Below are 25,724 nucleotides of genomic sequence, written 5' to 3' on the forward strand. Positions count from 1 at the left end.
CCACACAGAGATGAATACAACACTTGGCAGGCGGAAGATGATGGATTTTTTTTTTCTGATGTGTTTCTCTCACACACATTCTTGCAGTGCTCCCTTTCACAGATGAGATTTGGCTACAGAGAGGCAACGTGAGGATTACTGTCTGACACTCTCATAAAATGAAGCGACAGAAGTTATTGAACACGCAGAGGCACAGATTAGGAAGTTTTAAGTGCTTTGTGGAAGTTAAGTGAGCTAAAGAAGTTCTGGTTTGTCTGTACACGTCACAAACTTTTGCAAGTAAACATGCACGTGTACGTGAGTGTGCATGCGTTTATAGTCCTATACGTGTGTGTATAAGGTGTTAGGAAGGGAGGGGGGGTGCTGCAGATTAGTGTCTTAATATAACACATTAACAGGCCTGACACACAGACTCAGACTGTCTAACTTCATGTTGAACTAAGTCACATGGATCTTTTCGTCAAAGCATTTATAGTGCGCTGTGAGGAAACACGTCAGACATCTAACTGTGTTTGATTTAAAGGAAGGTTTATATTCAATGTAATGACACGAGCTTAACTCTTAGTCAGTAAATATTCATTATAACAAATGTCCCTTCTTAATAAGGCTTAACAATTTTTGGGTTGCCAGGTTGTCGGAAATCCTCTCCAGCATTTTCAACAACCTGGAAAGTTCTTCGTCCTGTAAGTTCGCTACATTTATTGAGTAGTACTCTTAAGTAGACTTGATACATTAACTTACTGTGATAAGTTAATGTTAATATTGTTAATACGTAAATTTTAGTGGTCAAACAGTTCATTTAAAGGTCCAGCATGTAGGATATGGGGGGGGGGGGGTTGATATTGGCAGAAATTGAATATAATGTAATGAGTATGTTTTCTTTCGTATATAATCACCTGAAAATAAGATTTTTTGTTTTCATTACGTTAGAATGAGGTGTTTATATCTACATAGGGAGCAGGTCCTTGTCTATGGAGATCGCCATGTTGCATTGCCATGTTTCTACAGTAGCCCAGAATGGACACAAACTGGCTCTAGATAGGGCCATTTGCATTTTCCCATTTTCCCTGCAGTTAGCAGCCACTCAGTGACAAGCAGCACTGAAAAAACAGAATTTTTTTTTAACGTTAAACTGCCTTATTCAGTGTTCTTACCAGTTTTAATCACTGTGTCCGTTTGTTTTGGAGAGGAAGAGACCTCTGCAGATAATTTGGCTCCCAGTAAAAACCTCCTGAACAATGGACACCGAAAGAATTCTAACCGGGAGAGGTTTCAGCTGGTTGCTCACTGCTAGATGCCTCTATGTCCCCCTAAATCTTACACACTGGACCTTTAAATGCCCTCATCTTTCAAAATCCTCCTGAACAATGAACACTAAAGAAATTCTAACAGGGAGAAGTTTCAGCTGGTTGCAATCTGCAGTCCTCACCACTAGATGTCACTAACCCCCCTCCCTCTTACACACTGTTTCTTTAAGGAGGTTTTTGTATTAAATTAAGAGCTGGCTAAAAAGACAAAGCTAGTATAATACTGGAGGAGGATTTTTCACAACCTGGCAACCAGGAAGTTTTCATTCTAAATGGCTTGAAGAGCAGCAGCGATTCCCAACTGATCCAGCCACAGGGTCCAGATTTCTTCTTAGTCATTAGTTCAAGTTCCACACAGTTTAATACATTTAGTTCCATACCTGCTTTTGGCCATGTCAAGTTAGTTTGCTATCTCTGTTAAGTAGCTTTCCGTTGTGTTTGCGAGTCACATGATCCACTTTTGGACTCCAACCCACCAGCTGGGAACCACTGCTATAGAGCAGTAGTGAATGATTAAAGGGTACTGCACCAGTTTAACACATCAAAGTCTGCAAAAAGTTTATGGCGTAACTGTGCATGTAGGGAAAAAAGTTGTACAAAGCATCGTGTGGCTCCAGCTGGAGCCTGATAAATCACCTCAAGTGACATCACTTGAGTCAGATTTGGTTGGTGCTGAAGACCACAGGTTTAAATAATTTTTTCAATCTAAGCTTACTAGGCCTCTATAACCCACCCCTTCTTATCTCTGCTTGAGGCTAGCGGCTCAAGGCTACTTTAGCCTCTGCTAGCATAAGACACCTGAATCTCCAACTGACCTGCCTGCAGTTGAGTGGGTGGGGTGAGGGGTTGTGGGTAATGTAGACGGAAGTTTTGACAAGAAAGAAGAACACGTGGAATAATTAAAGCATTATACAAGTACTCTTTTAAAAACAATTAATAAAGCCATTAGTCTACAGCTTATAGATCCGTTATAAATGATGTCATAGATCTTTAACTAAAACACATGTAACACCATCTTGTTTTCATTCTTTCTTTCCTTCAGGACAACTGAAACAGAGACAAGGACACAGGGACGTACAGTTTCTCACCGAGGAAACTCACACACCAGTCTACTTCCTGACATCACCCCTGCTGCTGTCTATGAGCTGCTCTGAGGCAGAGGATTGGACTTTCCAACAATCCTGACATACGGAAAAACCCTGTTGAAGCTCCCACCAGCAGCAGCGGCAGCAGCAGCAGACACCATGTCCTCTCCTTCCCTCCCCATGCCCTCTCTCCCTCCCAGCCCTCTGGCTATGGAGTACCTAAACGACTTTGACCTCCTCAAGTTTGAGGTGAAACCTGACACCCCTCCGCTCCCTCCCCCATGTGCGTATCCAAAATCTGGCCTCCCCCACGACCCCTCCAGTTCTCCGTACACCAGCCATCCTCCACAGGACTCCAGTTTGAGCTCCAGCCCTTACAACTCGCTGCCACCTTCACCAACGCTCAGCGATGCCCACCCACCACCTTCGGGCTCCTCCTCCCTCTCTTCATCATCCTCCTCCATCTCTTTCCCCCTCTCCATCTCCAACAGCTTCACCTCCGGCATCAGCTCCGGCTCTCAGGGGAATGTGGAAGGCAGTCCGGCCCACGGCGGGCCTCAGGGTCCCACCCCAGCCTCGCTGGAGGACCTGATCTGGCTGGCAGCACTGCAGCAACAGTTTGGAGGGGAAGTGACGGGGCCCGCCACTTTGCTGGGGGCCTTGGGGGGAGTGCCAGAGCGAGGGGACAGAGAGAGGGGGCCGGTCAATGGCTTTCTGGGGTGTGAGGATGCTGTGGAGGCTTTACTGAACTCAGCTGCTGCAGCTGTCAGCTCACAGGTAACAGTCTGTCATTTCTTCTTGATGATTCTTATGAATGTTGTCATAAAAAGACCTGACTCTTATGTGCCTCTTCATCCTCTTCCATGCTCCCCCTCTCCTCTTTAGTTTCCAGGGCTTTCTCAGAGTTCGAGCAGTAACCTGGGAGACTCCAGCAGCGACAGCGGGGCCGACATCTCCTGCCCCAAAGGGACAGACATGTGCCATCGCCCGCTCGTCTTCCTCTCATCTGCCCCGCCCTCTCTCCCAAACGCCGCCCCCACCTCAGCTCCCTACCCACAACCCCTCAGCCCCCAGGGTCGCCTTCATCACCACCAGCATCACCATCATCAGCACCACCCACACCACCCCATGCATGGCAGCCATCACCATCATCACCACCCACAACTTAATCAGGTACGCTCATCGGTCCTGATCAGGTGAAATAGGTTAATAGTTGAATGACGATCAACAGGAAGTGTTCGTCAATAAAACATGGGAGATTTCTGGAGGTGGAAGAACTGAGCAGTGACACTTGTTGCGTTAGAGGGCTGAGCGGAAGGAGAGAGGGATTGCACAGTGAAGGATTAGGATTAGGACATTAGAACATTGTTATTAATGTCTGTGTCTATCTGAAGCATCACTTTAAGGATCGCTCTCTGTGTGGCAACAAGTAGAGCTAAATCACTGGTGCAAAGTCTCCAATGAAAAACATGCATTTATCTGCTATACTTTACCCCCTCCTCCATTTAACATTTATAACCACCACACAAGCATCTAATAAATGGTTTATAACACACTATAATGTCGTTGTAATCGTACATGAGGACAGCTTTAAGTGTTTATTAATGTACAATAGTTGTCCTCAGTTATAACGCCTCCTATAGAGAAATATTTTATATCATTAACGCCAAGCAGTTAAAGTTGTCAATAAATATATTAATAAACAATTATATTTGCTTACTACTCTGCTGTGTTAAAAAACATTTATTAAACACTTATGTGCTGCTTATAAATGCTACAAAATTTGGTAATTGATGTACTTAAATCTCTCTGTATTTCCTTTGCAGACCTTCTATAATGAGCTTCAGATGTTTACACGAGCCAGATCTTAATCTTAAAGCCAATATTACGGATGATTATTTAAGAACTAACACTTCAAATGATCTGATATGCTCGGAGGAAAAATCATTTGCTGTGAATAAAACTCAGTGTTGAGAGCTGAATGTAATTTCAATTAGGTAACTAAACTTTGTAATCTGGTCGATCAAGATGTCTGGGTGGATCTCTATGTGGAGCACAGTGTGAGCTTATGATAATATCTGCTATTATTGCTGTGCGTAATCCCGATAACTGTCACCCACACTCAGTCAGATTACATGACAGATTATAGACATGTGGTGCCGAAATGTGCCCCCTGACACACTCACACACACTCAGTGTAACACATCACATGTCCACCAGTCATGTATTTAAAGATGAATCCATTTTACACTCATCTAACTGTACACACTCATACATCACCTCCAGCATGTGTCTCGTTGCCAGTTAACATTAAACTACAGCATATTCTCTGTGTGTGTGTTTTCTCCATCTGTTGAGCAGTGCGGGGTGAATGAGCGCTTCTCTGATGAGCAGCTGGTGAGCCTGTCAGTGCGAGAGCTGAACCGACACCTGCGGGGAGTGAGTAAGGACGAGGTGGTGCGCTTGAAGCAGAAACGCCGCACGCTAAAGAACCGCGGCTATGCCCAGTCCTGCCGCTACAAGCGCTTACAGCATCGCCACGCTCTGGAGTCAGAGAAGCATGTGCTCACGCAACAGGTACATCCAAGGTTTTTCAGACCCCAAACTTAATCATAAATCTAAACTCATCGTAAAAGTGTAAAGAGACAACTTTAAACTTTCATCCCCCTAGTGTTTCCTAGTGGTATTGCTGTTCGTGCCACTGTCGCTTTCTGTTTTACTTTGAGCCTAGCAAAGCGGCTCTTTTTCCTTTGCTAGGTTGAGTTTCCACAGTTATTTGAGTTGTTCCACCATCTTACATTGATACTCATTAGTAACTGGGGGTAGCTACCGATAGCTACCTGTGGATGTATAAAGAGAACTGGATATAGTGTTGAAGGTTGGACCCCGTTCCAATGAAAGCTGCTCAGAGGCACATGGAGCCAGATCTTGTACAACCTGGGGCCCACAGAGCAAATGCACCAGAGACTTCCGCCAGCTGGGATAAAATTATTAAACCGTGCAGCTCCTCTAGACTTTCGGAATGTTATCGAAGCAAATTGATGAAATCCTGATAGTCAAATGAGTCATTTTGTGGGGGTTGTGACGCTCTTAAAAATGTATCTACTGATTTAGAGATGTTGCTTTACAATGTAAGTCTATGGGGTAAAGTATTTTTAGGCCCAATGGCATCACATGACGGACCAAGAAGTTGTAATTCCATGACTTGGCCACTATGTCAAATTGGCTTCAAAGCCCAGTGGTGCTCCTGGAGGCTTGTAGCATGGATGTATAAAGAGACCTACAGACAGCTCATGAAGCCAAAAATGCTCAGTTTTTGAGTATGAAATTACCCAGACCCAGAGGTGGGTAGAGTAGCCAAATATTGTACTCAAGTAAGAGTACTGATGCTTTAGAACAAAATTACTCAAGTAAAAGTAAAAAGTAGTCATCCAAATAATTACTTGAGTAAGAGTAAAAGAGTATTTGGTGAAAAAACTACTCAAGTACTGAGTAACTGTTGAGTAACGTCTGATTTATTTGTAAAATAAGAACATGAACGTAATCAATCAAAAATAATAATCTGCAAATTCATGTATTTTAAACGATACCCCTTTAACTAAAACAAAAATAAATTAAATCTTTACAAACATAACATAAATCAAGGCACAAGAAACACAAATATATTCTTAAATATACTGTACACATATATATATATATATATATTTATATATATATATATATATATAATTATGTACTCAGAGGTGGGTAGAGTAGCCAAATATTGTACTCAAGTAAGAGTACTGTTGCTTTAAAACAATATAACTCAAGTAAAAGTAAAAAGTATTTTGCATTAAAACTACTGAAAAGTACAATTTATCCAAAAAGTTACTCAAGTAAATGTAACTGAGTAAATGTAACTAGTTACTACCCACCTCTGCCCAGACCTTCCACATCCTGGGGCCCATAGAGCAAGTGCATTACACATCTTCGCCAACCAAGTTGCTAACTTCCAGTTTAGCCTTCCACTAACTTGAATGGAGATAAAATTATTTAATTGAGTGGCTCTTCTAGATTTTCGTAATTTTATCAAACTGAATGTATCAAATTCCGTTAGTGAAACGAGTCATTTTGCTGGGGTCGTGATGCTCACAAAGTATATCTTAACTTACAGACATCTCTTTCACAATGTAAGTCTTTGGAGAAAAATTTTTGGACATACTGGCATCGCATGACAGACTTGGAAGTTGTAGTTACATGGTTTAGCCACTATATTAAATTGTCACAACCCCCGCGAAATTACTCATTTTGGGCCAATAATGTTTCTAAAGTCTAGAAAAGCTGCACTATTAAGTCATTTTCGTCTCCATTTAAGTTAGCGGAGCACTAAACCAGAAGCTAGCCGTTTGGCAATTTGCGGCAAAATGCGGTAATTTTATTCTGCAGAAATCAAGCTTTGTTTGGCTTCATGCACCACTGAGCAACTTTCATAGCAGTTGCCTCTGCCTCCGGCACTGTATCCAGTTCTCTTTATATATCCATGGTTGACACACGTCGTTTGTGCCAGAAATCTAGCCGTCATAGTTCAAGATCATACCAGCGCCCCAGGAAAGTAGGTTAGCCTTAAAGCCAGTTTTCCCAGTGGCCACTCGTGGTATTGCAGCAAAAAAGTCCCCTTAGGCCTACAGAGCATTTTCCCCATAGGCCACCATTATAAAAGATGTCTGTAAAACTGTTGACAACACACAATGGGACACATCAAACTGCAAACAAAGTCAATTATGGTTCTTTCCATTTTTGATCCATGGAGGTTTTATACTTGTAAAACTTTCCATGAGCCAAGGAAAGCAATTTTAAAAATCTGTGATGTCATCATTATTTAAAGTCTATGAGCTGAGTGGGAACTTGTACTGCCCATATTTAGTGAGCTGCATGCCAGGGAAGTAAACCCAGAAGCTAAAAACGTTTTTGTCATATGTGCCAGGCAAGCGACTCCATTGGAATTAACAGGCACCACCTTGGTATCCAGTATCTAGGCATTATTATAAATCTGTGGATTGTACCAAGTGGCAGACAGAATTGCATAGTGAAAGCGAAGCTTATAGAAAACCAGTCAAAATGCCAATGCCTAAAGCCATAACAGTCCTAAATTCCCTACATTCCTGACACTTGCGTGAATAAAAAGTGAACATCTTTGCACTGTGTCTCAGCAAAAGCACAAAGATTTTTGTTTTCTCCTCCTCAGTTGGACCAGCTACAGTGTGAGCTGACTCGAGTGCTGAGGGAGAGAGACGCCTACAAGGCTCGCTACGAGAAGCTCCTCAGCACGAACCACAGCATCGGTGGCGACGCCCCACCGACCCGCACCAGCAACCCACCTTCCCCGCCCCCTGACTACTTCCTCTGAGCTTAACCCACAGGGGAGAGGAAGAAAAAAACCAAGAGGAATGAGAAACCAGCCAACGTGGAGCAATCAATGATGAGTAATCAGACTTGGGGAAGAAAACAAGGATGTGTATGTGTGTGTATGTGTGTTTGTGTGTGTGAGAGAAAGTGAAAGAGAGGCATTGGCAGGCAGTTTTTGGGGCGATACAACTGTGAAAACCACTCTTGAGTGAATAAAGGGGAATTGACTGTTAATTTGTAGGGTTAGACTCAGCTCTAGGCTGCTTCATGGACTCTTTTACTTCACTGTGAATGATAGTTGCACAAAACTGAGCTGAGGGTGCAACAGCGGACAAACAAGACTCTGAAAAATGGATCGACAAAGCTTTATCTTGCATTAAAACTCATCAATAGTCCCTGACACCGCTGAGCATATTATCTATGCAATATTATATAGCTGCAATGAACTCTCCAAATGAGCGGTCGAGGCTCAAACTGTAGTTGTGTTTTTTTATAATAAGCTGCTAAAGCTGCAGAGGTCTGAGTAGTGCAGTGGTGCTGGAAGTGGAGTGGTATGGGCTTGGATAAAGTATCCACGGCATGCAGTTGTATTTGCCAGCTAATATTTCACAGTTGCCTACCAAAGTGTTTAAGCTCACCAAGACTTGTTATTCTTTGTAAGATGAATAATCATAGATTAAAGAATGTACAAGGATACCTTTCATAGGAATCTTCCAGTGATTGTGCTAAACATCCCAGAATAGTGGGGATATTGCTCTTGTGTTTTAGCAAAGAAATCTACCTTTTTGCTGGTTGGAGAAGACTTGCTGTTTGCTCTAAAAATGGGTTTTTACATACAGGGAGCTGGTAGTGTGCTGAACTAAAGCGACTGCATATGGTGAAAGAGAGAGAGAGAGAGAAAAACCCATCGCAGCAGGCGAAAAGAGTGTGGCATGATTTGTGTGGTTGTGTCCAGTTCTCCAGACTAGAGAAGCTATTTTTGGGCAGATGGAACACCTCTGTAACAGGGATGATCACCATATTAATGCGACATGCGGCACCACAGAGCTGGTCACTGTGGACTCGGGTACTGTGGGCTAACGGATGCAACAGAAAATTAATGGTGCAGGGATAATAAAAAAAATGCAATCAGTCTTTTCATGGAGACCCCTTCTTAAAAGGTGCAGTGTGTAGGATCCAGGGGGACATATTGGCAGAAATAGCACGTAATATAATAAGAATGTTTTCTTTAGTGTACGATCACCTGAAGATAAGAATCTTTGTGTTTTCAGTACCTTATATTGAGCCATTTATATCTGCATAGGAAGCAGGGGTCTCATTTATAAACATTGCGTGCACACAAAAGAAAGAAAGAGGCGTACGCTGACTCCCACACAAAAGTTTTGATTTGTAAAAACAGACTTGACGGGACAAACTCTGACCCATGCTAACAAACAATTGGTGACGTGGATGGTGAGGCGGAAGCCAGATTGTAGAATTTTTTTGGGCGCACGCCATTTTTGGCTTTTATCCGTATGTACATTTTTAGTATGGATCCTATTCATTTTTTTTATAAATGAAACCCCAGGTCTCAGTCTGCAGAGATCGCCATGTTAACCGCAACAGTAGCTCAGAATAGACAAAACAAACACTGGCTGTAGATAGAGCCACTCGCGTTTTCGTATATCGTAGTTAGAGGCCGCTCCACAACAGACATACAAAACACTGATTTGTAACGTGACACTGCTTTACTCAGTGTCAGTCACTATGTCTTTTTGTTTTGGAATGGACACATCTGTGGATAATTCAGCTCATGGTGATAACTTCCTAAACATCTGGATCTTTAGTTATAAGAGAGGCAAGCGCACATTAGCATGCGGTGGGCTAGCCGCCTGTCTCCAAGATGCCAAACAGCATCAACAAAACACTGATTTGTAATGTGAAACTGCAGTTTTAATCACTTGGTCTGTTTGTTGTGGAGGGGAAGAGACCTCTGTGGATAATTCGGCTCTCAGTTAAAACCTCCTGAATGTCTGGATCAGAAATAAGATGAGCACACATTAAGTCATCAGAGAAAATAGGTGAGCACACTTTTGCAGGTGCTGGGCAAGCCGGCCATCTGCAACATGCCGAACAGAGTAAGAAAAACACTGATTTGTAACGTCAAAGAACTTTATTTAGGGTTTTATCAGTTTTAATCACTGGGTTGTTTTGGAGAGGTTTAGACCTCTGTGGTTAATTTGGCTCATGGCAAAAACCTCCTGAATGGTGAACACTGAAGTTTCAGCTGGTTGCAATCTGCTATATGCCATTAAATCCCCCTAAATCTTACACATTGAACCTTTAACTGTCCCATGAAATCATTGCCAGGGTTCATGCATTAGAGCTATTTATTTTGTTTGGGTATAGGTTAAATAAAATGTTCTTTTATTTATTCACTTATTTATTCAGTATTTATTGTTTATTTATGTACTGATTCTAATTATTTTACTTTATTGGTTTTATTCCATTAGCGTGTATTTTTACTTTCCTACAGTTTATTATTTTATCCAATTGTGATTAGCATTAACAAACAATGACGGCCATGATCATGGTTTCCTGCTCCTGTTGTAGTGTGGTTTCATATGCATATGAAATAAACAGTACTTTACCATCCCTGTCATGCTGTGGAGTGTTTTTGTGCACCTTGCATGGCAGGCTCTAACCTCATCTCGTTTCTATTCACCTATCTGAGCATCTCTCGCTCTCAGTCTTCTGCAGGCCTTTTCTCTGCAGCTTGCCCTGTAGCCCCCCATGCCCTGCTCCATCCCTCTCTTTATCTCTGTCCCTCTATAGTGAGGCAGTGACCCTGGGTGTGCACTGTTTGGGATGACCTCATCTTCAGCTCTACCTCCCTCTCTGTGTCTCTCGCTCTCTCTCTGGCCTGTATAATAGGAGCAGGATTAGGGCTATAATAGCGCCCTGGCTGCTCACTGCCGGAGTCTATTGTGGCTTTGTGTGGGAGGGACGCACCACTGCTCATGGCCACACTCACATTTTGACAGAAAACATGTCCAAATACACTCCTTGGATCAGGGGCTAGAAATGACTTGATTTGGGAAAAATGTAAACGAGACCGTCACTCACAAAAGGTCACGAGTGTCTTTCAAAAAAGAGGAGGCAGACTGATGGATCTGGTGGGCAGGTAGGCAGGTTGTCATGCCTCTATCTACAAAAGGAATACCCAAATGAGTCACATTTTAAACATAAATCCCCCAAGGACACACACACACACACACACACACAAACAGAGCCAATTAGTGAGGGCTTGTCTTATGCTGCCCCCTAGCGACCACTTTCCATATCGCCTCCTCCTTCCAGAGGTCAATGAAAGCTTCGTGACACCGAGCATCTCTCCACAGCGCTGCTCCCAGCCCGCCTGCCTCCCTGCACCACTGCTCCACTTTCACAAACAGAGCTGCATGCACCTGCAGAACACGCTCGCGGCGCGTGAGTCCTCGGGGTCGCGAGTTCCATCTCTCCTCTGCAGAGAATCCAAATCTGGAGGAGCATTTACGTGTCAAGTCAGTGAGTCATAGTCAGTGTGGAGAGCGGTGATGAATGACGGTGCTGACTGCAGAACTGGACCTGGGCCCTAACCTGAGGAGACACACTGATAGTAGAGAGAGATAGAAACTGAGAGAGGCAGAGAGCGCGCGAGAGAAGGAGGAAAGAGGAAGACCGTGCTTACTTTGTAGTTGCCGAGAGCCGCGTGACAGGTGAGAGATCACACCGTGTTGCTTGGGGCTGGGTTCATAAAGTCAGGCAGGGGGAAGGGGAGGGGAGGGGGCGAGGAGGTGGGTGTTGTGTGTCTTTTGGAGTCCTCATTCCCGGTGGCTTGGTTTCAGTTTGCAGATGCCGACAGATGTGCCCGAAGATAGGCTCAACACCGAGGAGAAGGCGGCCAAGGTAAGGTGCACGGGGCTGCGCGAGCTCGGGGCGAACAGCTCCAATATCCAGTGATCAATTAGCTAATCAGGTTTGGGGCAAAGTGGCGGGATGAAATGATGTCTTACTGTGAAATTAATGGAGGGTGTTATTGATCTGATCTGACAGTGTGTGTGTGTGTGTGTGTATGTGTGTGTGTGTTTAGGTGGTAGAAGGTGGTGCAGGGAGGGGGTGTCCTGCATTTGAGTCAATTTATCATTACAATCAATCATTAAATCCAACTTTTGACAAACTGGAAAATTATTGTTGCTTTTAAACATCATTTAAGTGGCTTTAGTGAGTATATATACTATTTACATGTAAAATAATAACAATAGATCAATTGAGGTGTGATGTTAAAGCTGTTTAGTGATAGTTTCCACTCACCTGTTCACAGCTTCATTATGTGTTTTTTTTTTTTTTTAACTAATTGTTTTCCTTTTGTCACCCAGTATTGTGTGTTTTTATTCCCACTGTCGTCTCAGTGTTTTTGGACGCAGCTCGTACGCCAGCAACAACAGCTCCAAAAGGCAGACAAGCATTTAGCAGCTAAAGAGCCAGATATTTTCTCCTGGAGGTGGAGGAGACCAAAATAGAGCTGAGAAAACTAATTGGTTTTGTTTTGTCACCCAGTATTGTGTGTTTTCATTCTCACTGCTTTCTTAGTGTTTTTGGATGCAGCTGTTTTCAGAAAAGCTCTTAAACTCCACTGTGTGCCAGCAACAAATGGCAGACAAGCATTTAGCAGTTGAAGAGCCAGGCAGTTTCTTCAGGAGGTGGTGGAGACCAAAACAGAGCTAAGAAGGGAGTCAGTATTGGACTTACATTCATCAAGTTGAAACAAACATGACTTCAAATGAATGATAATGTTGCTCTGTATCCATGAGTGGATTATGACACATTGGGCCCCTGGGCAATGACACACTAAAGGCCCCACCACATCTCCCACATAGGAGCAAGACACAGTTTTGTGGTGGTTTTGCCTGTTTTTTGCTGTTGATTTGCACCTCTCTGTAGTCATTATGCATTGTTTTGTGTCTCTTTACGCTCATTTTGTCACTTTGTGGTCATGTTGTGTCTCTTTATGGTGTTTCCGTGGCTCTGTGTGGTCGTTTTGAGTTTCGTCCTTGTCAGTACGTGATAATTTGCGTGATATTTTTCAGATGAAAGCCAGGGTGGCCTCTGACAATTTGGGCCCCTTGGTCTGTGTCCGTTAGGCCCGTTCAGTAATCCATCCATGTCTGTATCTGAGCTTTTAGAGTAGAATATACCAGGGTTGTGGAAATTGGTTTAATAGGTTTAAAGGGGCGCTCCACTAATTTGGATCCTTGTCATGAGGAGTACTACCCATCCTGTGGAGAAACGTTTTATTATGTCTTCTATGTCTGCAGAGGTGGTTTGCCAATTTCCTTAGGACATTAGAGCTAAGGTCAGTGTTATAGGCTAAAGTGGGGCTGTTACAATTGAAAGATGAGGGCATTTAAAGGTCCAGTGTGTAAGATTTAGGGGGATTTAGAGACATCTAGCAGTGAGCAACCAGCTGAAACCAGTGTCCATTGTTCAGGAGGTTTTTACTGTGAGCTGAATTATCCGCAGAAGTCTCTTCCTCTCCAAAACAAATGTACACAGTGATTAAAACTGGTAAGAACACTGAATAAAGCAGTTTAACGTCAGAAAAAAAATCAGTGTTTTTTCAGTGCTGCTTGTCACTGAGGGGCTGCTAACTACGGGGAAAATGCAAAAAACGCAAATGGCCCTATCTAGAGCCAGCGTTTGGTTTGTTCTTTCTGGACTACTGTAGAAACATGGGGGTGCAACATGGCGATCTCTGTGGAGGAGGATCCGCTCCCTGTGTAGATATAAACAGCTCATTCTAAGGTAACGAAAATTCGACAATTGTTGTTTTTTTTTTTCAGTCGATTATACACTAAAGAAAACACACTCATTATATTCCACTTCTGTCAGTATTTCCCTCTAAATCCTACACACTGGACCTTTAAGAGTCAGGGAAAGTCTAATGAAAGCTGAGTTGTACTATGGGAATCGTAGGATCCAACGTTTTTGAAGCTTGACTCACACAAGTGACTTAAAGGCAGGATATCAGCCTCTGCTGCAAGTCCCCTGATTTTATGGAGGTGTAATAGAAATACTACATGACTGGAGTATCACAACATCGTGCAAATATGACACTGAGTGCTATTTTTAACATGAGAAACACCATATCTGACCACAGACTCGCTTTAAATGGTTCTAAACTGAAGAGAGCATCCCTCCATGTTCCTCTCTCCTCCAGTGTGACAGTATGACTCTGTGCAGCACCCCGACTGTTCGCAGAGGAAGCACTCCTCTGCCTATAAAGCACCAGCTCAGACGAGAAGAAGCCGTCCACGATGACTGTGACTGGTCGTCAGGTGCAGCTGGACCTTCTGCCTCGCCAATCAGCTTCAGCCCAGCCTTGGACGACACGCTGACTGTGGCTTTTGAGGGCAGACCTGATGGGCCTTTAAGGATCGCCCTGCTGGGGCAGAACGGCGTGGGGAAGTCTTCTCTGGCCCTCGCCCTCGCTGGGGACATGGACAGGACTGCATCTGTGGATTCTGAAGGTACAAAGCCGTGTGTTTGCCTGCAGAGCGGTGTAATGCAGTGAGTGCTTTCATGGTGAGCAATCAGGTAAATAAATCAGAGCACCCATCTCCCATGTGAGACCTAACTGCTGCGCTCCCTGTCCTTAGGGGAGGGTTACGTGCGCACAGTCACCGTGGATGACGAGGAGAGCACCATCATTATCTATGACAACTGGAGACAGGTAAGCCAAACAACACTTCCCGGTTCCCACACTGCTCCCTGCTCCCTCATTAGACCACTGAGCCCTCTGTGCAGCTGCATACTGTGTGCTCAGCTGCTTTTAGGCATTTCACTGGGGTATATATCGTATATACGTCGGGGCCTGTCAGAGGGCCTGAGGGCTGCTGAATCCTTAGCCTGGTTTAAGAAGGAGCTCAAAATGTACCTTTGTCAGATTGAATTCTTAACCTTCTTTTGCTACAGTCTAATTTGATTGTCTTTATTTTAAGTCATTTGTTTGCTGTGCAGCAAATAAGCCGGGAAAATAGTTCCTGGATTTCTAGCCAAGTGACAAAAACAGACAGCATCCATTGCTTCATACATAAATTTGGAAGCTACAGCAGAAGAAATGAGTCCAAAGAGAGCATTTATTTTCACATTAAAGAGGAAAAATGCCCAAAAGGTGAACACAAAAAGAAAATGAAAGTAACTGTAATACATAAAGAGATGCTGACTGTGTACGCAGCATATTTGAGTTGGCTCACACTGTATATCTGGAGCACATTTTATTGTTTACTGTACCTGACGTCAGTGCAACAGAAATTGATGCCAAGCTCAGAGAAACACTTCGGCAAAAAGAGGACAATAAATCTGCTGCATCTGCATCTGGTTGCCTGAGGAAAGCTCATTATCAGGTTGTTTTGCACACTTTTTCCTCTTTTCCCTCGAGTGCAGTTTGGAGGCATCTGTGTGTGGATGTGTGAAGAAGAGGGAGAGTGCGAGCTGCCCACAGAGCAGATGTGCCAAGTGACTGCATTAATGTTTTGGATTTAGGTGGATGTGTGAAGAGAAGACGAATAAACACACTCGTGACACAATCTGTCTTTTTTGATGTGGGGATCCGTACGTGTTACTCATTGTGTAATGAGCTATATTTGTTCCGAGAGGCACTGTAATGGTCACCTCATGAGGAATTTTCTGATATAATTGTCTGTGTCTATCTGTAGATTGCAAAAGGTGCCTTTGGTCTGTGCTCAATTCCGGAGTTAATCAAAATTAAATGAGAGGTCAGTGGACCGTGGCAGCTCCAACTAAAAACAGGCTGAGGTTTAGTCAGTTGTCTACAGAGTGAAGGATTCACTCAGTCACATTTTATTTTTAGGGATGTTTGTCTCTGTCGTCCTTGGAGGGCATGAGTCTCAGTAGAGTTGAAGGTGTTGTGCAGTAGGGCTTTTTTTATTGTCTTCGAGGTGTCAACTTGCACGATAAATACATTGCAAAAGATTGAGATATAGAGGAAAGAGGAAATAAGTTCTGTTGCAAGGAAAAGTTTCTGCCATTTTGTCTTCCTTGTTACAGTTGAATTGGGAAAAAACTGACGCTTACCTGCTTCACTCAGCAAGATCATTTTCACAAATAAACACGCCTTCTATGATATTTGAAGTGTAAATGCAGTTGATAAGGGTAAAACGCTAAAGTTAGGCTATAAACAAAGTACACCATGGGACTTCATTATCGCCACCACAATGAGGCTGTGAAGTCGTGTTCAGCGTGTTGACGTTCTGCAGTCACATTTAACCACTTGTTAGCAACTGTCTTTTTTTGAGTAAAGTGCAGACTTCAAATTCACAAGTGGGGTATGAACTGATGTATTTCATGTTGAAGAACAAAATCTGAAAGTCTCTTAATAAGCTTGTGTTAACCGCAGACCTTATTCCAGTCATCTAACCAGAACCCTTTCGAGACGATGGAACCAGAAGTGCACAAAAATGTTAACTCATTCTAGCAGCAATCTATCACACTTTGGACAAAGTAACAATGTTTTAAATTAAATTTGCAGTAAGGCATTGTCTGATTTGTCAGAATCTGCACGCATGCGTGTGCTGCCATACTAGTGTGCATGGTCGAAGAAAGAAGTTACGATGAGCGCAGACAAAAGTGCAGTACCCCAGAAGCTAGTGTCTAGAGTTGCTAGAGGAAGTGTTATTGTTTGTAGGCTTGGGTGGTGTCAAGGTATTGCAGTATAGTGGGGTATGTAGCAATCCTAAAGGTATGATTTTCAGTAATGCAAATACTCCTTTTTCCAATGAACTGATACGGAGATGCTGTATTGAGGCGATGTAATGCACAGCTCAGGCCACCAGAGGTCAGCCTCCTCTGATGGAGCAGGCAGCTCAGCTGTAAAAGGTGGGGATAATGTTAAAGGGTTAGTAAAAAAGAAAATGGAAGTATTGCCACATCTAACAAACCTGGAAATCCAGATGCTCCGCCCCCAGCAAATTCGAATTTGCACTGCACAGGGATCTGGCCCCGATGAGCAGAGCCTGCTGAATCGCCTATCGGACCAATCAGATCAGTCTGTCTGACAGAGGCGGGCTCTGGGTGGGCGTAACATGATGAGGACAGTGCAGGACAGGACCGCGTCTATTCAATTTAGCTTTGGAAGAAACACTAAGCCAACTACACTTATCTTTTTCCTTGAGAGAGGAACAGAAGACTGCCCTAGAAGCCTTCACTTCCAGGAAGGACGTTTTTGCCGTTTTGCCGACGGGATACGGCAAAAGCATAATCTATCAGTCAGCCCCACTGGTTGGCAAACAAATGGGGCTTAGTGCAATGAATACGTCACCTTGTTTTTTGCTCTGATTGGCCATCGTGCTATCCAATTGCGTGCGGTGGCATTTGAAATGCCTCAGTTAGTGCCGCCCCTTGGGTAGGAAGGGTGTATCGGTGAGGGCCAGACTCAAAATCTTTCTAGATTTGAGTCTGGATATCCAGGCTAACATCTAACTCTATCTTGAGATGACTTCTTCCAACTACAAAAACTGTTGATTAGCCACATGAACATAGCATCTCTGCTCAGCCTACTGATGTGCTGGTATTAGGGATGATAACAATTTATCGACAATCAGTCATTAAGAATTTGATCGAACATGTGAAATTTATAACATCAAATAAAGATCTGATTCCAGCAAGAAGGGAGCGCTTATTTCTTATGTATTCGTTATTCTTGGGGCCATAAGTATTAAAACCTGCAAGATTTGTCTAAGAAGGCTAATTACACATGAGAAACACAGCGGTGTAGGCTAGACCAATGGTTCCCAACTGGTGTGTCATGGTCCAAAAATAGGTCGCAGGTCCATTCTTAATAGACCACAAGTTATTGGCAAATGTGTCAAGTTTGTAAAAATCACACTTTATTTTGAAGTACAGTGAATTTCCGACACAGAGCTTTTATTTCAAGGTGCCATCTCCTGCAGTAGAGTGAGTGACTAATGGACAGCTGCTTGACAGAGACAGAAACTTGGGGAGTTTTTCCTTATCCGCTGTGAGGGTCCAAAGGACAGAGGGGTGTCATATGCTGTAAAGCCCTCTGAGGCAAATTGTGATTTGTGATATTGGGCTTTATAAATAAAATTGAAATTGAAAATTGAAATTGAACAACTCAACGACATGGCCAAACCTTATGGTGCTGAATATGTTAGATTGTGTGCGCCTTGAGCTTAGCCTGGAAATCCAGACCCAAATCTAGACAGTTTTAGGATCTGGCTATGAGTAATGCAAATGGCCCAACTCGAGGGGCAGCACTAAGCATGCATTTGAAAATATCACTGCACACAACTGGATAACACTACGACCAATCAGAACAATACACGGGGTGACGTGTACGCTCAGCTACCAGCGGAGCTAACTGGTAGATTAGACTCTTGCCGTATCCAGTCGGCAAAACAGCAAAAACGTCCTTCTTGCAAAGGAAAGACTCGAGCGCCGTCTTCTGTTCCTCTTTTAGAGAAAAAGCCAAGTCTAACTCGTTCATTGTAGCGGCCAAAGCCGTTTCAAACAACTGGTGTTCATCCGTAGCCATCTTGCAATGTTTACTGACTGATTCCGGACTTCGTCGTCGCAGCGCTGTCGTCATCTGTTTAGCTCGCCTCTGGCCCGCTTATATCAGATACACCCATGTGATTGGTGCAGCTCGGCTCCAACGGCATAGGTAATGAGCATCATTACTGATTGCCAGAGTGACTCACTGAGCAAATTCAAATTGTGCTCTAGCAAGAACTCTGGATTTCCACGGTACCTTGAGCTAATGACTGAGGAGAAATCTGGACCCCATGGCTGTATGAGTTTGGAACCACTGGGCTAAATAATGACATACGTGCAACAACAACTTGTATCACCAGTATCTCTGTTGTGTAGTATAGAGAGAGCTGGACCCAAAAGTGTGACTCAGTCAGCTGTTCAGTTTAAAGTAGATTTATTTTCAATAAAGCAAGAAGAGGTGTCTTGGGCTGATCCAGGGCACTCGGGAGAAACAGGGCTAGAAACAGGTTGGCAGGTTGGAGTGGCAGGCAAACGGATGACCGGTGAGTGTGGATGTGAGGCACAGAGACACAAGGTTTAGGCAAAAAAAAAAGTCCAAGAGGAAAAAACGCAATAAGCGACAAATAGGCCATAGTTCATACTGCAAGGTAGACTGAACGATCTGACAGAGACTGGACTGCCGAGCCGGGTATTTGTACTGCTGGGGTTGATAAGTGGATGGCTTCCAGGTGAGCAGGAAGATTGGCAGCAAGACTGATGAGAGTCACGCCCAGACACACAGACACAGAGAGAGACAAACAAGGAATTATGATAAACAACACATGAGGAATGAAGGAAAGGCACTATGACAATCTCAGCTTTTACCTTTATTTTTTACACAAACCCTGTCATACTGTATACCCCAGTGAAATGTCAAGAAGATATGAAAATATAGATACCACCCGAGCCTAATTGTTTAGAACATTTATTGTAAACAACCAGCTACTTAGGTTTATTTTGAGTAGGTGGAGACTATCAGTAGAAAACTGCAATTTAAAATGTAACTATCACTTTTTTTAATTAGTGTCTTTTGTGTTCAGTTCAATTTTCAATTTGCTCTATAAAAACAATGTTGGAAATGATTTCCCACAAGCAATTCCTGGTGTTTTAGCAGTGTACTGAAAACTGAGCACACCTTAGTATCTCCTCATTTACTGCCAGTAATATCGCTATCACAATATTCAACAACTCCATCGCACATCTCATATTCTCCTCACATTGTGCAGCCCCTTTTCTGCAGTATCTAAAGTAGCAATTTCCCACTAAACCACAGGGGATTTTAGATAGAACCCTCAATTGTCTGTTCCTCCCGGCAGCACTTCCACTGTTACTCTGCACATAAAGCTGTGACAACAATATTTATGAGTCGTAGAGAGTTTTCAAGTTTTCACTCATCATGATTCTTGTGGACACTGCAGTGTGATGATTCCCACAGTGTGTTTTAATATGTGCTAACTCAGTTGTACTTGCATAAACATACACTGACTCATCGATCTGAATTATCGACTACAGTATTGTGACATACTTCCTCTTCCTGTCCCTCAGGACCTGTCGGCTCTGCAGTGTGAGGTGTGTGTCCTGGTGTTTTCAGTGACTGACAGGCGCAGTTTCCACCGCACGGCTCAGCTCCGGCTTCTCCTGAGGGAGACTCAGCCCCAAACTCCCATCATCCTCGTCGGAAATAAAAGTGACCTCGTTCGCACACGTGAGGTCACCTCTCAAGGTGAGATCAACCTTTCACATTTTCATCTTGAACATTATATTGCCCTTTATTCGCCTGTCGTGTGGGTTCCCTCCGCCGTGGCTTTAATCGTCACAGTTTGTGTTGACATTTGCAGCTCTTTATATCTGTCAGTAAACACTAACGTAGGGTGAAATATGTGGAAATGTAAATGTCAGTGTCTCAGCTTCATCGCAGTGTGGGAGTATGAAGAGAGTCGCAGTTACAGTTAAGTAGGAGAGCATTCGCTGAGTGCACTGCTGTCCACATTCATGCAGTTCTACAGTACACAGGCTTTGCAGCAGTGCACTGCATGTGGCGTTTCTCCCAACCTAAAGCCCCTGAAAACTTGGCTTGTCCCAGTTGCTCTTTCTGAGGCTTTTCCCATTTTTCCCAGTTAAAGGGTTTGTTGGGAGAGTTATTCCTCGTCTGCTGCGAGGCTCTTAGTACAGATGGTGTTTTATGCTGTAGACTGTAAAGCACTCTGAGGCAAATAGTGAATTGTGATATATATAATTAAAACTGACTTCAAACCTTAAGCATTTCTCTACAGTATTAAATATTACAGACTAAATAAGCAACAATCAGAGTTTTAAAAAAGCATCTGTAGTTATTCTTGGAGGAGTTATTTCGGGCATCCGAAATATCTTTATCTTTGATAAAAAGTCAAAGGTACAAGCCTTTTAACATGAAAACACTGGGTGAGAAGTTAACTGTAATTTCCAAGGTCCATTTCAGCGAGAAACATCCAATCACAGAGTACGTGCACGAAAGCATGAAAACTTGTCAGTTATATTTCAAACACATCAGATTGCGCTGACACCAATCAGATCGTCAGTTTTCTATTCACCAAAAAGGGACACAGCCATAGAAACAGAATGGTTAGAACGGACATTCCCATTCAAATCAACATAGCAGGATGGGCAGAGCAGCAGCCATTTTCATGCGTACCTTTGCCATTGCAACATGCTAACTTCCATATGAACAAACTGACTGACTGAGCGGAGGTTTTGGTGTAACGACCAACGAGCAGTGTTGTAGGTTTCAAATAAGCAATCCGTTACTTTTATCAAACTACCGTATTTCCCTGTTTCTTTTGTTGACATTAATTGCATGTTTGTTGAAACATGATGTATTGTGGCTGCCTCTAAAGAACAAGGGAGAGCTGAGACAGAGAGAGGCTGCAGGGATAAACAGCGTGTAGATTAACGTCTAACTTGGTGAACTGAGGGTTTATTTTGAACAAACCAGAGGTGAAACAGAGGTGTTTCTGTTGAGTCTGAATAAAGTTAAGTTCAGTAAAAGAGAGAAACTTGAATTGGTGAATTGTTCTATTTTTCTGTTAAGTAAGGAAAGTAGGTTCAGGAATAGGCCAAAACAGAGCTTTCAAACTAGTGAGTGTGACACACTTTACGGCCCTACTGACGTGTGTTGTCACCATAACAATGATTTTCTGTTACACTAGTCAAATAGTTCAATGTCCTGGTGCCCATATGTGCTGGTCCAGTCTCACCAGATGTAGACTGTAGCTGTGAACCTGCCACCGGCTGGCATTCTCCGCTCCTTCCCCTATCTGCGTTTTACCATTTCCAAATACCACAATAAAACAGTAAACGCAGGGATGACAAATAAACATGAATTAGGAAGCTTGACAGGTCATGACACTAAGGCAATATACACTCACTGGCCACTTTATTAGGGACACCATGCTTGTAAACAGGTTGGACCCCTTTCGCCTTCAGAGCTGCCTTAATCCTTGGTGTCATAGATCCAACAAGGTGCTGGAAACATTCCTCAGAGATTTTGGTCCATATTGACATGATGACATCACACAGTTGCTGCAGATTTGTCGGCTGCACATCCATGATGAGAATCTCCCGTTGCACCACATCCGAGATCTGGTGACTGTGGAGGCCATTGGAGTACAGTGAACTCATTGTCATGTTTGAGATGATGTGAGCTTTGTGACATGGTGCGTTATCCTGCTGGAAGTAGCCATCAGAAGATGGGTACACTGTGGTCATAAAGGGATGGACACGGTCTGCAACAATACTCAGGTAGGCTGTGGTGTTTAAACCATGCTCAGTTGATACTAAGAAAATCTCCCCTACACCATTACACCACCAGCAGCAGCCTGAAGCGTTGATACAAGGCAGGATGGATCCATGCTTCCATCTGAATGTGGTTTTTCCAATCTTCTATTGTCCAGTTTTGGTGAGAAAACCCGTGTGAATTGTAGCCTCAGTTTCCTGTTGTTAGCTGACAGGAGTGGCACCTGGTGTGGTCTTCTGCTGCTGTAGCCCATCTGCTTCAAGGTTGGACAAGGTGTTGTTGCTTCAGAGATGGTCTTCTGCACACCTTGGTTGGAACCAGTGCTTATTTGACTTCCTGTTGCCTTTCTATCATCTTGAACCAGTCTGGCCGTTCTCCTCTGACCTCTGGCATCAACAAGGCATTTTGGCTCACTGGATATTTGCTCTTTTTGGGACCATCCTCTGTAAACCCTAGAGATGGTTGTGCTGAAAATCCCAGTAAATACTCAGACCAGCCCGTCTGGCACCAACAACCATGCCACGTTCAAAGTCACTTAAATCACTTTTCTTCCTCATTCTGATGCTCCGTTTGAACTTCAGCAGCTCGTCTTCACCATGCCTACATGACTAAATACACTGAGTCGAATTTACGAGCACTTGAACAGATGTACCTATTAAAGTGCCCGGGGTGTGCAAATGTAGCTCGTCAGTGGGGGTTTTTTGTGGATAAAACTAATGTAGCATCCTCTCTAGCAAACAAATCTCCACATCTCTTGTTTCCATGTCTTGCTCTCCATCTGTCACTGCCTCTGACACATTTACAGTGGCTGACTTGTCGTTATGCATCAGATCATATTAGCCCCTCAAGATTTTTTGATAGACACCGTGTATCAATAATGTCAATAATGATGAAGTCTCAAATAGCCTGCACCATCTGCCCTCATCACACTATAAACTTCTTTATAAGCTCCTTGTAACTGCTTGCAAGTGTTGTGCAAAACTGGATGAAAGAAACCCTCCTCAAGAAGATTAAAAATTACTTTATTTGTCCCACTGGAAATTTGTCCTGCACATAAACGCTGCCACATAAAAATACATATTGCAGAAACAGATGTAAAAAAAGCAAATTAAGCAGCAGCACAGTTGTCCGGGTCGCCCACAGAGCAGCACCACCGGAAGGACAGATGCCTAGTGTTGTCCTCTGGTGCCTTCAGTCCCCTCCCTGATGGAAGAATCTGTTTTTAATGATGCGTTGTTCCAGGAGGTTTGATCACCTTTGTCCCTTCTCTCTCCTCAGAGGCCATGTCCAGCGCCACCCTCTTCAACTGTCTGTATCTGGAGATCTCTGCCTCTCTGGACCACCGTACCCCGGAGCTCCTGGAGTGCGTGGTGCGGCTAGCCAGGGGCCAGCCCCCCTGGCCCCCGGGGACCAGCGCGGAGGACATGACCGGCGGAGGCCAACGTGAGAGCATGACCTCCCGTGCCAAACGTTTCCTGTCCAGCCTGGTGCCCCGGTACCAACGAGAGCGAGAAGTGGGCAAGTTCCTGAGGCAGAAGTCCCGCTCGTGCCACGACCTGGGGGCGCTGTGATCAGACGCCGCGGGGAAATTAATGGTCGGATTGGTAGTAACGGTAGCTGGAAGTGATGTAGTTTACCAACAAAGACAGGAAGCAAGTAGTGGACAAGAGAGAGGGGGTGTGAGAGTGCCAGAGCGATGGCAGGACAATGTTATGAGCGATCATCATGTGCATCCAGCAGAGGAAAACAGAGAGAACGATGTTAGTGATGATGTTTATCTTTAGGATGATATAGAAATTTTGTACACAAGACCAAACAGCAAAGCGAAGATAAAATACTGTTGTAGTACACATGTAAATAAACTATAGTAATGTTACTTAATGCCACCCTCACAGCTTTGAGAGCTAAATAAATAGCTTTTTTGAGTCTGCATGTTTGCCTCGGGTTCTTTTATTACACCAGTCGGCACATTATTACTGTGACAATGAGGAGGAAAGCATTAATCACATTTAACAACAGCTCAAGCCGGGATAAAGTCATGACCACACAGATTCAGAACTCATTAGTGGGTTAGACTTTGCTGATGATTCACGTTGTGTTCATTTACACTCAGCTATTGTGGTATCCATGGGGATGGGAAGCAGTAAAATAGTGAAATGCCAGCAAGAAGAGAAGGGAATTAAAGAGATCTAAAGTGGATTTACAGAGCTCAGCGTGACAATAAGAGAGGCAGCAGAGACGGAGAAACAGATTATTGTATATAGAATGATTGTTGCCATGTTACGGTTGTCAAGGAGACCTGAAATCACTGAGACGTACACATTATGTCAATTTCATCTCTGTGGCTTTACCTCCACTCTTTATGCTGCATGTCGGTTTGGAGATAAGGAGGCTGATTCACGTGCTGTAAATTGTATTTCTTTTTTAAACCTAAAATTCAACTCCAAATTAAAATGCAGAGGATTTGTGTCAGATATCAGCTTCACTGTACTCATCTGTATCACTCTCTACCCTCAGCACTTCCATCCTCCCACTCCCACCCACACGTGAACAAAGATTTAGCACATCATAGGTCGTTATACCTATCATTTGTTATCAAAGGGAGAGCTGTGCTATTATTGAACTAAGGAATAAAATGGTGGCATGATATTCTGACTCATTCCCTTGGCTGCAAACTACTGGAACAGACTGAAAGGTTAAGGGATTGGATCGTCAACGTGAGATGCAGGCTCCCTCTTGTGGCGGATTTGAGGTCCCACAACTGAGCCGATGATAAAGATGCATGAGTATGAGTGAAATGGCAAATAAATGGGAAGCATTCATGAATTTGGAGAGCAGCTTTGCATCATAGTTTCTACACTGCTGTCACTTAGCAGAGCCCCCAGTTCACTCAGAGGAAGTGCTCCTGTCTTGCATTTGATGAGCCGAAGACTGTCAGACACATTCATGCTGAAGTCCTGTCATAATAGAAATAGGAGTAGACAGAGTTGGTGGGTGTTGTGAGGGCTTTAACATCACTCAAAGGAACTCTGATTGTTGTCTAAAACAAAGCAGCTGCTGGCACAGTGTGCATCGAGAGTATGAACGTAAAAACACAAATAAAATATGACACTATGAGTGACTTTCCGAATTTAAAAATGCATCAACCATTGTCCCGTATGCACTAAATATACTGTGTACAATATGCACATGAGCCACTAGCAATCTCTGCAGTGGCATCATTTAACACCTTGAGCAACATTTTGCTGATCTTCTGCTCAATCTCTGTATTTATTGTAGTGACTTAGACAGTGAAATGACCTTGGTGTTTCACTAAACATGTCAACAACAACTAATCAGCTAAAATCCTATTCACAATGTTAAAATCATAAACTGACCACTGGCAAGAAAACCCTACTTTGGCCCAAATCAGGGTTAATAATGGATCCAAATCCCTCCTCTGCAGTCCAACCAAAGCTTTTTGACTTGCCAGAAAACTAAAATTTCTGACTTTATGCCTTCTCCATATTAGCAGGAAAATAATTGTGGGGACACATACTAAAAAAACGTAATTTTGTGTTTGCCAGAAGCTGTCAAGTTAAA

The 25,724-nt window shown here is 43.4% G+C and overlaps 2 protein-coding genes across 2 annotated transcripts; both read left to right on the plus strand.

Annotated features, from left to right (window-relative positions):
* The first annotated feature begins 2,358 nt into the window (after positions 1-2,358).
* Positions 2,359-10,409, plus strand: nrl (neural retina leucine zipper). Its single transcript, XM_078168506.1, has 4 exons — positions 2,359-3,169; positions 3,278-3,565; positions 4,754-4,969; positions 7,617-10,409. Exons 1-4 carry the CDS (start codon positions 2,552-2,554, stop codon positions 7,776-7,778), a joined length of 1,284 nt encoding a protein of 427 aa, XP_078024632.1. The 5' UTR covers positions 2,359-2,551; the 3' UTR covers positions 7,779-10,409.
* A 931-nt stretch (positions 10,410-11,340) lies between these two features.
* LOC117253691 (GTP-binding protein REM 2-like) lies at positions 11,341-24,072 on the plus strand. Its single transcript, XM_033621290.2, has 6 exons — positions 11,341-11,514; positions 11,644-11,704; positions 14,016-14,325; positions 14,455-14,528; positions 19,916-20,093; positions 23,421-24,072. Exons 2-6 carry the CDS (start codon positions 11,651-11,653, stop codon positions 23,711-23,713), a joined length of 909 nt encoding a protein of 302 aa, XP_033477181.1. The 5' UTR covers positions 11,341-11,514; positions 11,644-11,650; the 3' UTR covers positions 23,714-24,072.
* Positions 24,073-25,724: the final 1,652 nt, after the last annotated feature.

The sequence above is a fragment of the Epinephelus lanceolatus genome, chromosome 6 (genome assembly GCF_041903045.1).
Source record: "Epinephelus lanceolatus isolate andai-2023 chromosome 6, ASM4190304v1, whole genome shotgun sequence".
Classification (NCBI taxonomy): Eukaryota; Metazoa; Chordata; class Actinopteri; order Perciformes; family Serranidae; genus Epinephelus; species Epinephelus lanceolatus.

Bases quoted from the DNA above. Each gene is read 5' to 3' on its own strand.
- nrl (XM_078168506.1), top strand. From the start codon at position 2,552: ATGTCCTCTCCTTCCCTCCCCATGCCCTCTCTCCCTCCCAGCCCTCTG. The intron at 3,170-3,277 runs GTAACAGTCTGT...TCTCCTCTTTAG, and splicing joins CTGCAGCTGTCAGCTCACAG to TTTCCAGGGCTTTCTCAGAG. The intron at 3,566-4,753 runs GTACGCTCATCG...TCTGTTGAGCAG, and splicing joins ACCACCCACAACTTAATCAG to TGCGGGGTGAATGAGCGCTT.
- LOC117253691 (XM_033621290.2), top strand. From the start codon at position 11,651: ATGCCGACAGATGTGCCCGAAGATAGGCTCAACACCGAGGAGAAGGCG. The intron at 14,529-19,915 runs GTAAGCCAAACA...CCTGTCCCTCAG, and splicing joins TCTATGACAACTGGAGACAG to GACCTGTCGGCTCTGCAGTG. The intron at 20,094-23,420 runs GTGAGATCAACC...CTCTCTCCTCAG, and splicing joins ACGTGAGGTCACCTCTCAAG to AGGCCATGTCCAGCGCCACC.